Genomic DNA, 12,170 nt, shown 5'->3' on the forward strand with positions numbered 1-12,170 from the left:
TAGGTCATAACACACTGAAAACATGCCCATGGAACACTTGGGTGAATTAATATTTCCTGCCAAGGAGGCAATATTTCCTAATACTTGTACAATTAATTCCTGGTCCTGTCTGGCAACTCTAGGTTTGAGGGATCCATTTCTTTCCACCCTTTAACACATCTGTGGCAGCTGTGAGACACATCAGTTGGGAAACACTGGTTTAAAGCTACACAGCCTGGGGCTTCCCTGATGACTCATGACTGTAAAGAATCCACCTGTCAATGCAGGAGATCCAACTTCAATCACTGGGTCAGGAAGATCCCCTGGAGAAGGGAACAGCAACCTACTACAGTATTCTGCTTGGAGAATCCCATGGACAGAAGAGCCTAGCAGGCTACACTCCATGGGGTCACAAAAAGTCGGACATGACTGAGTGATTAACACTTTCATACAGCCCACCTGAGCTTTCTGTCCCACCATACCCATCTCCCTTGATGACCCAACCTCAGCAGTACAGGAAACCCCAACTAAACAGAGAACCTTTATGGTGAGCACCACTCTTCCTTCATCACTTCTCCTTAGGAGTTCAAACCCGGGACTGAGATAACATCTCTAACTCAACTTTATGGGGCACATCCAAAATGTCCATATGACATGGTGCACTACAACAAAGACATGGACTTTATTTAGGCACAGATACATTTTCTGGCAAGGTAAGAAGAGGTTTAAAATTACAACTTCCTGGGGCAACTGCTTCCGGTGTACTTCTGAGAGGAAGGTGGGAAGTGGGCTGGGGGACTGGGTCACAAGCATTAAGCACAAGAAGCTCACCAATGAGGAGGAACTAAGCAGGAAGAAAAGAGAAAAAAGGAGGCTTTGGAGGAAGAAGAAAAAGAGGAAAGGGGAAGGATCCTTGAGGAAGGTGGAAGAGGAGGAGGAGAAAGAGGAGGAAGAAAGGAGGTCTTGAGGAAGGAGGAGGCAGCTTAGGAGGAAGTTGGCCTCAGACCATACAAGGTAGACTATGTCAGACATCTCTAGGCCTGCGTTGGTTCAGCTGGGCCTGCTCCAGAGGAAGAAATTGCAGCGGGAAGAGGGGTCAGTGGGAGGACCCTGGGGCCTGGCACACATGTAGAAGTGGCGGCCCAGGTTGGGTCCTGGCTTCTTTACAGTTCGCATTACACATGGCTCCCTGTGTCCCCCACAGAGGGGCATCGGCGAGGGTCCTCCCAGCAGAGACTTCCAGAATGAGGTCCGTATCTCCTTTTCATCCTTGGCCTCTGAAGCCTTGGCCTGCCCCTCCACCACATTGGCCATCATGTCCTCTTCTGAGGTCTTTGGGGTCTTCAGGGTGCCCAGGCTAGGAAGATCCAAGTTAGAAGTTTGGGGGCGACTGGAGGATGGCTGGAAGTAGCTCATCAGGTTTTTTTGGCCTCTACTAGAGACAGTTTTACTTGACCGGGATCTAGTTGAGCGCACACGGGCTTTGTTTTGGCGCATGTATACCTGTGTTTGATTGCTGGGCTGTAGTGCTGATTGCTTGAACACAGGATCTTGTTTGAGGTGAACCAAGAATCGTAGGATCTTGAGTTGGGTACCTGCAAACTCAGGGAGGAAGCAGGTGCACAGAGGTGGGCACTGTTTTGCTGGCACAGAGGACACACTTAAGACTGCACCCACAGGGCAGTGATCAGAGCCCATCACCTCAGGCAGCAAGAAGGAGTCCTGAAAGGTGTCTATGACCAGGGTCCTATCCCCCAACACGTAGTCAAGCCGGGAGCCATAGTTCAAATGGCGGGCACCACTGACTGTCGACCAACAGGTGAAGGCCCCCTTCTGCTTTGGGTGGAAGCAGCGGTAGCTATCGATGAAGGGTCCCATGTGGGAGCCACTCTCGCACCCCAGGTTACTGAGCAAACCATCCATCCACTTGCGCCCTGGGTCCTCTTCAAAGCATTCCTGGGGAAAAGGGAAGACAAAGAAAGAGGCAGAATTAGATGCCTAGAACTGTAAGGGACTAACTGCTTCATTTTACAGACAAGAAAATGTGGCTGTTCCAAAGAAGAATGCTCAAGGTCGTACAGTCTGGAACTGGTAGAGCTGGGATTCACTTTGCATCCTTACTGATTTAAAAGCTCATGCTTCTTTTTACTTCTGCATCAAGCTACATCTACTTTGCACTGGGCCATAAATCCTGGGCCTGAAAGCTTCCTGTTGGTTAATCAAAGCAATTCTCAGAATTGCTCACCAAGGGAATGGAAAATAAGATGTGTAGAATGGTTACCTCCAGGAAGTTGGGCCACAATTAGGAGTTAAGACTGTTGCCTTTTCATGTAAACCCTTTAGTACTATTTTGGTATTTGTTTTGGTATTTGAGGGGCTCAAAGGATTCACAACTGAATACTTCCTTTGGCACTGATTCCTAATTCATCATCCACCCAATCCACTTACTCATCCATTCAATGCAACAAATGTTCAAAGAACACTGACTATGTGCCAGGTGTGATATGAATGACAAAGTGGGACCCTGATCTAATCTTGGGGACCAACAAGGCTTTCTTTTAGCAAATGATCTGGAGCTGAGAAGTGAAGATTGAGCAAGAATAACCCAAGCAGAAGGTGTTACAAATTGAGAGAACAACTTATGCAATGCGCCTGTGGAGGGAGGGAACAGTGTACCCAGAAGACTGGAGGGGCAATGAGACTGTGGACCAGAGTACCAATAGGAGATAACTGTCATAGTCCACATAAGCAAGATATGATGGTTACTTAGACTAGGGTGGTGCCAGAGGAGACAAAATGAAATTAAGAGATTTGGAGCTAGAATTGACAGTACTCACTGGCCAACTGAATGGGAAAAGGGAGGGTAGAGAAGGACAATACTAACACGATTCCCTGGCTTCTGGTTGGAGCAACCAAGAGGATGGACAGTACCATTTAGGGAGGATGAGACTAGAATAGCTGGTCTTGCGGGAAGTGGACATATTCTGCTATTTTGGAAAGATTGTGTTTGTCATGTCATCTGGTATTATTCTTTTTTGTTGGGAAAAAAAGAACACATAAAGTGCACTCAAGAGATCTAGGATATTTCTGAACTAAGAAGAGAACACATAAAGGTGTATGACACTATCACAGGAAGCAGGAAGAACAGATTAAGTAAATACCCGATGAGGAATAAGGTAGGGAGGACTGATGGCTTTCAGTTTGCAGTGTATACTTCCTTCCCCACCATGACCATCACCAGTCTCTATCTCAGTTCTCCTCATTTTCCCCATTGGGAGACACATCTATGTCCTGTGGGTCTTCTGCAAACCAATCAAGGAATCTTCCTACAGCCTCTTCTTTGAGGCAAGCAATGATGAGAACTGACTTGAAGATTCTAGCACAGTGGTTCTCCAGACTGAATATACAATAAAATCAGCCTGGGAGTTTTTAAAACATACTGCTACCCTGGCTTCACATCCAATAGATTCTGACTTAATTGGTCTAGGGTTACATCAAGGTATTGATATTTTTGTAAAGCTACTTATTTTAATGTGCTTTCAGAGGTTGAGAATCATTGGCCTAGAGGGACTCAGAGATGAGGGGTTGATACAAGAAAAGAAAACAGAAGGGAGGGGATGCCCACCAATTCAGAGGACAGTAAGAAAAGCCAAAATGAGAATAACTTGTGCAATGGGCAGAGAGTAGAAAACCTAGGTGGAGTGGATGGAGTGTGAAGGGGTGCTGAGGACGGGAATAAAAGACTGAGCACAGACAAGGAAGAGCCTTGAATGCCAGGCCTGGGTGCTTGCTCTGCATGTCTGCAAGGTAACTGGGAGGTATTAAAGATTTGTGAGCAGGAAACATACTATATTAGGGAAATGATCCAGATAATGTGGAGTTTGAGGCCCTCAAAATCTGACTGGAACTCTCCAGCCCCGTCCTCTGCTACTCACCTTCCTTCCCTGTCATCCCCTAATAAGAAGGGGACTTGTAGTTCCAAATGCACACCAGCCAAATTCTCACCTTGCAGTCTTTGTTCATCATGCCAGAATGATTTGCTCTCCACTCCACCCCCAAGTTCTTTTCTACTCATCTTTTAAGACTCAGCCATTTTAAGATATCTCCCCTGAAGTCCAGACACTATTCTATAATTGACTCGTCATGTGTCCATAGCCAACCACCATGCTGAGAGCTCTGGGGGACCAACAGTCAGAACTGACTGATAAATGAGTCCACAGCATAATCCTCAATGCTTTGAGAACAGAATTTCAAACTAAGCTCTGCTTTTCCACGAAGGATATTTGCCACTGGGCCAAAAAAAAAAACAGCACTGATTGGCTGAACAGAATCAGTCAGGAGTGAGATCAAAGGCCTAACGGGAACCTTACCATGTTGACTGCATCCCAGTGATCAATGGGGCGGTGGGCTGTATTCAGATCACCCATAATGATAACATGGCTGAAAAACATAAAATGAATGTCAAGAAAAGGAAGCAGCAGTCCTGGCCCATCTACTGTCTCCTGGGCCCAAGATCTGCCACCTGCCACATAGACGTGAAGATGGGATCCAACAGCAACTCATAGTAGTCCACCTCTCCAATTTCACTATAACCTTGATGCCTTTTACAAATGACCAACCCAATTCTGATCTCCAAAGGTAAAACTGTTTCTTTTTTGACAGGATTGTCTCACTGATCTCTACCAAATGGCATCTTTCAGATCCTTCAAAGATGAGCTCAGGTACCATTCCCTCTAGGAAGCATCTCTTGATTATTCCAACCCAACCTCACTTTCCTATCCTTCTCTGGGACAAGACTTTTCATTTGTTCTAAGTATGTTACCTTCCTCTTATTTCACCCTTAAAACTTTACTGAGGTAGGGATTCATATAGGGCTTCTCTGATAGCACAGCTGGTAAATAATCCACCTGCAATGCAGGAGACCCCGGTTCGATTCCTGGGTCAAGAAGATCCACTGGAGAAGGGATAGGCTACCCACTCCAGTACTCTTGGGCTTCCCTGGTGGCTCAGGTGGTAAAGAATCTAACTGCAGTGCGGGAGACCTGGGTTCGATCCCTGGGTTGGGAAGATCCCCTAGAGAAGGGAACAGCCACCCACTCCAGTATTCTGACCTGGAGAATTCCATGGACTGTATAGCCCATATAGCAGCAAAGAGAACGACATGACTGAGTGACTTTCACTTTCAGGGTTTCATATACTTATTTTACAAAAGAGAAAACAGAGGCAGGACTAGCTTTTGGGCTCATAGTGAGTAAAAGGAGAAGCCAAGGTATGTGACCAGAGGTATTTGAGTACAAAACTCGTATCTGTATCACTTTACTTGGTCCTCACAAGCTCTTAAACAGAAGAGCCTATTCCCCTGGGCATGCTGTTGTCTACAACTAGGCTGTGAATGAATTCAAAATACAAAGATCCCACATCCCTCCCAATGGGTCCTGACACAGGACTGGGCACCCAGGACAAGCTCAAGGAATCCTTGCTGCACAGGCTTACGGTACCTGCCAGCTGCCAGGAGAGCTTCTGCTCGGATCTGCAGCAAGCGATAGAAGCGCATCTTAAAGGTGAGTCGCTCAGGCTTCCCAGGGTCCGCATGGGGGCAGTAAACGTTGATTAGGGTCAAGGTCTTCTCCTTCCCTTCCCATGTGCTGGGAAGAAGAGAACCAGCCCATCAAAAAGGGATCACTTGCAAGCCACCCTTCCCCTTCCCCTTCCCACACCATGTGACTTCCACTCAAGGTTGTCTATGGGATGAAAGTAAAGGAAAGGCATAGAGGACCATGAATGAGCTGGCATACACAGGACTTGAGGATTGACTATACCTATGATGACACACAGGTAAACCAAGTAACGGTGCTGCCATTCACAATGATAGGCCACAGAAGGGGCAGGTTCAAGGCTGACTAACTTGCTTTTGAGGCACCTGTGGTAATAAATGTTAGGCCTCCCAACCAGGCTCCCTCCCACCTCAGCCCCAAGCAGAGACAGAGAACTCAAAACGCAGAGAAGAATAAAATTTGTTCAGGGTCACAAACTAGGTAGCTTAGCCAGGACTAAAGTCCAGGAATGGCAAGTTTAGGAAGTTTTCCAATGGTGGATGCATGTTTATAAGGCAAGCCTTAGAACCACCACATTCACAGAGCTGAACTAGCAATGATGGGTGACAGGGGGATGTGGACTATTACCAGATTTTGTGTTGTGTGAGGAGGGCCCGGCCCTCACTATCCAGAGCTCGAAGCTCCTCTTGGGTGAAGTCATCCAGGTTTCCATAGCAACCCACATCCCCATTCTGAGTGGAAAGCAGGCCACTCAGGCCTTCTTCAGCAGCCACTGGGGTAGCACTGTCCTTACAGAAAGTGGCTACACCTGGAGACAGAGAGGGTACTGGAGACTGAGCAGGCCTGGCAGTCAACAGCCTGTTGCACAGCCTATTGCCCCTGCACAGGTCACATGCTCAGCTTCATCAAGCATAGCTCTCTTGATGACTCAAGGGCCATGGATACTTGGGGCAAGTCTACTCAAACCCTGGGTCTCAGTTCCTTCATCTTGAAAAGATACAGATTAATAACAGCTAATATTCTAAGTGCTTTACATGTTAGCTGCTCAGAAAATGCTATTATTATTATCATATGAACTAATAAGTTCAGTTCATGCAACAGCCCTAAGAAGTACACATTATCCCCCTTTTCAAAGTGAGGAACTTTGAGCATAAAAAAGTTAAATAGCTAGCCAGAGGGTACACAGCTAGAAGTGAGCTAGGATTCAAACTCAGGCAGTCAGGCTCCAGAGCTCACATAACTAACCACCACTTTTGTGCTTTTGCAATCCAATATTATACAAAAAAATTTCCTTCATATAATCTTATGTGGCTTTATCTCTGTAGATAAAAAGCCTAATTTCTTACTGCCTTCTCATTAAATATTGAAAACCCTTTTCCACCTGCCCTCATCACTTTAAAGTCCCCAGAAAGACCCATTTACCCGAATAGCCACTGCGGTTGCGGCTGAAGCTGAAATAGGAGTTGTAGCCCTCAATGATAGCCAAGGGCTCTGTCAGCACATCCCCTGGGGGAAAAAATATGTAAGATTACATCAGAGATAAAACTAGAAAGGCCTGGAATTATAGCTGTAGGCTAATTTCTTGCACACATCAGAGCCAGGGTGGGAAGGGAAAATTATCTATGATTAGAGAAGTTAGAAAGGTGGGGACGATAGAGGAAACTGATACCAGAATTACAAGAAAGGGGAAGACTACCTAATGGGAGGTGAAGAATTAGGTGGGAAAAGGCTAGGTGACTGGAGGAAGTTGGGGGTAAGAAATGGTTATATGGGAGAGAAGACTGGGAATCTGAGCAGGAGGTAGGAGAGAGAGGGAATTGGAAGATTTGAACAGAGGATGCAGGGAAAGTAGGTAACTGGTCTTAAAGGTGGTTGGGTGGGAGCGGGAAGGAATCAGGGGATTGAGCTGTGGGGCAGGGGGGGTGGAGGCGTTGTGTGTGCAGGGAATTACCAGAGTCTAAGCTTGGGGGTGGACATGAAGTAGGAATGAGAGGCTCTCTGGAGAAGGAAATGGCAACCCACTCAAGTATTCTAGTCTGGAGAATCCCTTGGACAGAGGAGCCTGGGGCTATAGTCCATGGGGTTGCAGAGAGTCAGACATGACTTAGCAACCGGGCACTCAGCTGGGGAGGAGACAGGGGGTAGAGATAAGGGGATCTGGTGACTTTAGATAGAGGTTTAAAAAGGAGGAAATTAGGGAGTCTAAACTGGGGACAAAGATGGGGTGGGAATTAAAGGATATGGACTGCGGGCAGAAAAGGGAAATTGGGGGAATCTGACTTGGGAGTGGGAGATGGAAAGTGTGTAGGGGAAGGAAATTCGGGGGACTTAGCTGGGGTAGGAGAATGAGTAGGAATTGGGATGTGAAACAAGATGGAAATTGCAAAGGGGAGAGAATTGTGATTTCGCCGAGGCCGGGAGATTATGTGGGAATTAGGAGATCTAGCTAGAGCGTGAAACAGAGAGGGGAGATTGGGATTCCGAATTGGCTCTAAGGGGAGGATCCTAAGAATAGAGAAATGGGAAAGTGAAGTATATGGAGCAGCGGGAAAAAGTTAGCAGAAAGGGGAAAGTATGGTAGGCGGTCCTAAATTCTTGAGTGCTCACTGGTTACTTTGGTCTCCTGAAGACAGACGATGTCTGCATCCAGCTTGTCCAAAATGCGCCCCATGGCCATGGCGCTGCAGCTGCTGGGCTCCTCGTATTTCACCCCTTGCAAGGGGCTCCGGATCCCATTGATGTTCCAGCTCACCAAGCGCAACATGTCGACAACTAATTACAATGTCTTTAAGCCCGCGCCCAACACAGGCGCTAGGGGAACCACAGGAAACTTTCAAGTCCAGCACGCCTGGGCCTCCCGCGCGCGCGCGCGCGCGCATTTGCGCAGGCTTTCTAGTGAGTGCCACCCTAAACGGTCGGACGTACGTGGGGCGGGGCTTCAAGCTCTTCAGTTTTCATTGGTAGGAGGAGCGGAAGCTGATGGGGAAGGTGTGGTCGGTCTCCCCTAGGGGAAATGAATAGCGAGAGAAAGGACACGGGTTGGGCTTCTCCTACCACCCAACACTGGCTCGTGTGCCTGAGTCTGATTCCGTTTCTACTCTGCTCAAAAGTCCCTTCGGTGCTTTTGATTGCTTACAAACGAGATTTCACCACTATTCAAGTGGCAGAGCCTTAAGCGGAACCGCGCAGCCAGCGGAAGCACGCAGGGGCCAAAACCCCCGCCCCTAGTGTTCAGACCGCACCCCTTGGTACCCGGAAGCCTTTGAGGTGGGGAGCTGGGAGTGTCTGGAATAACCCAGCGTGTAAACGCGGAAGCCAGACTGAGCAAAGGGAGCTTTGTGGCTGAAGGCCTGAGCAGAAAGGCTCTGGATTTTGTAAATTAAGCACGTGTTGGTAATTGTTTGCAATTACTTTCTCCCAGTCTGTAGGTTGTCTTTTCCTTTTGTTTATGGTTTCCTTTGTTGTGCAAAAGCGTTTAAGTTGGATTAGATCCCATTTGTTTATTTGCTTTATTGCTTTTGCCTTGGAAGACTGATCTAAGAATATATTATCAGGATTTATGGCAAAGAATGCTTTGCCTGTGTTCTTTTCTAGGAGTTTTAATGTGTCATGTCTTATATTTAACTCTGTAAGCCATTTTGAATTTATTTTTGTGTATGATATAAAGGAGTGTCCTAACTTCATTTATTTCCATGAGGTTGTCCAGCTTTCCCAGCACCACTTGCTAAATAGACTGTCTTTTTTCCACTGTGTGGTCTTGCCCTCTTTGCCCAAAAGTAATTGAAAGTAAGCGTGTTAAGACAGAAATATAGACCAGTGGAGCAAGGTAGAAAGCCCAGAGATAAACCCATACACCTATGAGCACCTTGTCTTTGACAAAGGAGGCAAGAATACGCAATGGAGTAAAGACAGTCTCTTCAATAAGTGGTGCTGGGAAAATGGACAGCTAACTGTAAAAGAATGAAATTATAACACTTCCTAACACCATCACAAAAATAAACTCAAAATGGATTAAAGACCTAAATGTAAGGCCTGAAACTGTAAAACTCTTAAAGAAAACATAGGCAGAACTCTCTTGGACATAAATCACAGCAATATCCTCTATGACCCAGCTCCTTAATTTAATTAATTATCACTCAGTTGTGTCCGATTCTTTGCGACCCCATGGACTGTAGCCTATCAGGCTCCTCCGTCCATGGGATTTTCCAGGCAAGAGTGCTGGAGTGGATTGCCATTTCCTTCTCCAGGGGATCTTCCCAACCCAGGAATCGAACCTGGGTCTCCCGCATCACAGGCAGACACTTTACTGTCTGAGCCACCAGAGAAGTCCCTAGAGTAATGACCCAACTCCTAGAGTAATGGAAATAAAAGCAAAAATAAACAAATGGAACCTAATTAAACTTAAAAGCTTTTGCAAAGCAAACCATGAACAAGATGAAAAGACAACCCTCAGAGTGGGAGAAAATAATATCAAATGAAACAACTGACAAAGGATTAATCTCCAAAATAAGCAAGTGGCTCATGCAGTTCAATATCAGAAAAACAAGCAACCCAATCAAAAAATGCACAGAAAACCTAAACAGACAGTTTTTCAAAGACATAGATGGTTAATAAACACATGAGAAAATGCTCAACATTTATTATTACAGAAATGCAAATCAAAACTAGAATGAGGTGTCACCACATACTGGTCAGAATGGCCATCATTAAAAAAAAAATCTACAAACAATAAATACTAGAGAGAGTGTGAGAAAGGGGAATCCTCCTGCACTGTTGGTGGGAATGTAAGTTGATACAGCCTCTGTGGAGAACACTGGAGATTTCTTTAAAAACTAGGAATAAAGCTACCATATGACCCAGCAATCCTGGTACGGGGCATATACCTTGAGAAAACCACAATTTTAAAAGACACATGTACCCCAATGTTCATTGCAGCACTATTTACAATAGCTAAGACATGGAAGCAATGTAGATAGCCATCAACAGATACAGAAATTGTGGTACATATATACAGGGAAATACGTGTGTGTTTGGTGGGAGGTTGGGTGGGTGTGTGAGCACATGTGTGCTCAGTTGTGTCCAACTCCTTATGACCCCATGGACTGTAGCCCGCCAGGCTCCTCCATCCATGAGATTTTCCAGGCAAGAGTACTGGAGTGGGTTGCTATTTCCTTTTCCAGAGGATCTTCCAGACCCAGGGATCTAACCTGGGTCTTCCACATTGTAGGCAGATGCTTTACCATCTGAGCCGCCAGGGAAGTCTATGCAATGTATATTTTACCATAATGAAAAATAATAATAAAAGGAATGAGGAACCATCACCTCTTCCTAGTTCCAAAACATCACCTAAAGGGAAGCACATACCCATTAAGCAGTTAGTCCCTATGCCCTTCACCACGAGCACCTGGATGCCATCAGTTTGCTTTCTCTCCCTGTGTGTTTATATATTTTTGATTTTTCACATAAATTAAATCATTGCAAAATGTACTAAATCCCGCTGAATCATACACTTTAAAATTGTTAACTTTATGTTGTGCAAATGTTACCTTGGGCTTCCCCAGTGACTCAGCGGTAAAGAATTTACCTGCAGTGCAGGAGACATAGGAGACACGCGTTTGATCCCTAGGTTGGGAAGATCTCCTGGAGGAGAGAGTGGCAACACACTCCAGTATTCTTGCTGGGACAATCCCATGGACAGGGGAGCCTGGCAAGCTACAGATCAAGGGGTCACAAACAGTCATGACTGAGCACTCAAATTTTACCTCAATTTTTAAAAAGCATATACACACTATAATATATAAAATAGAGAATCAACAAGGACCTACTGTACAGCACAAGGAACTCTACTCAATACTCTGTAATAATCTATATGAGAAAAGAAGCTAAAAAAGAATAGATGTATGTATATGCTGTACTTTGTTATACACCTGAAGCTAACACAATATTATAAATCAACTATACTCCAATGTAAAATAATTTTTGTTAAGAAAAGGAGAGGATAATGAAATGTTCTATGTGCATTTATATGGGAAGATATCAAAGTGTATTGGGGGCAGGCTGCAAAATAGTACTGAACCTTTTGAATAAACCATGGGGAAAATAAAGGTGTGGGGAAGCACTCTAATGGAGTAAGACTTAGGAGAGGGCCTCTGGCTTTATTGGGCTGGGAGAGGGAGATGGGGAAGTTTCATCCAGCCCACCCTGTAGCCATTATTTTTCTTTGGCTTTATAGCATCCCTAGGATGCGACCTGACAGTACTTTCTCTTCATTTCTCAGATGATTAAAATCAAGACCCAGAGAATCTAAGAGGATTATCCATGTCCAGAGCAGCACTGTTTCCCAATATAACCCAAGGCTCTTCCATATGCATTTATCTCACTTCCTTGTCAGAGCAACTTTGTAAGGGACATTAAGGCTAAATAAGAGAGGTTCAGTGAATTTGAATCAGTATCACAGAAGTAGTAGAGCCAAGATTCAATCCATATCTTAATCAGCTCAAGGAATACTTTCCTGAGTAAGTTTTTGTTTTTGTTTTTGTTTTTTAACAATCACCACTTTTTCTCTGGGCCCCCACACCACCCTATCGTCCATTCTGTCACAGCACTTACAATGCACAGCTACCACTGATTTCTATT

The 12,170-nt window shown here is 45.4% G+C and overlaps 1 protein-coding gene across 3 annotated transcripts; it reads right to left on the minus strand.

The window, feature by feature from the left end:
• Window positions 1-637: 637 nt before the first annotated feature.
• On the minus strand, window positions 638-8,435 carry APEX2 (apurinic/apyrimidinic endodeoxyribonuclease 2). Of its 3 annotated transcripts, none has more exons than XM_005701300.3 (6): window positions 8,149-8,435; window positions 6,957-7,040; window positions 6,162-6,342; window positions 5,478-5,624; window positions 4,350-4,419; window positions 638-1,935 (listed from the first exon to the last, which is right to left on the minus strand). In XM_005701300.3, the coding sequence occupies exons 1-6, from the start codon at window positions 8,411-8,413 to the stop codon at window positions 1,030-1,032; spliced, it is 1,653 nt and encodes a 550-aa protein (XP_005701357.2). In that variant the 5' UTR covers window positions 8,414-8,435; the 3' UTR covers window positions 638-1,029. The 3 variants fall into 3 exon arrangements, with proteins under 3 accessions (XP_005701357.2, XP_005701356.1, XP_017899467.1); XM_005701299.3 differs by having other exon boundaries at window positions 8,142-8,415; XM_018043978.1 differs by lacking the exons at window positions 6,162-6,342; window positions 8,149-8,435.
• Between the last annotated feature and the right edge of the window lie 3,735 nt (window positions 8,436-12,170).

Source organism: Capra hircus (assembly GCF_001704415.2).
Source record: "Capra hircus breed San Clemente chromosome X unlocalized genomic scaffold, ASM170441v1, whole genome shotgun sequence".
NCBI classification, from domain to species: Eukaryota; Metazoa; Chordata; class Mammalia; order Artiodactyla; family Bovidae; genus Capra; species Capra hircus.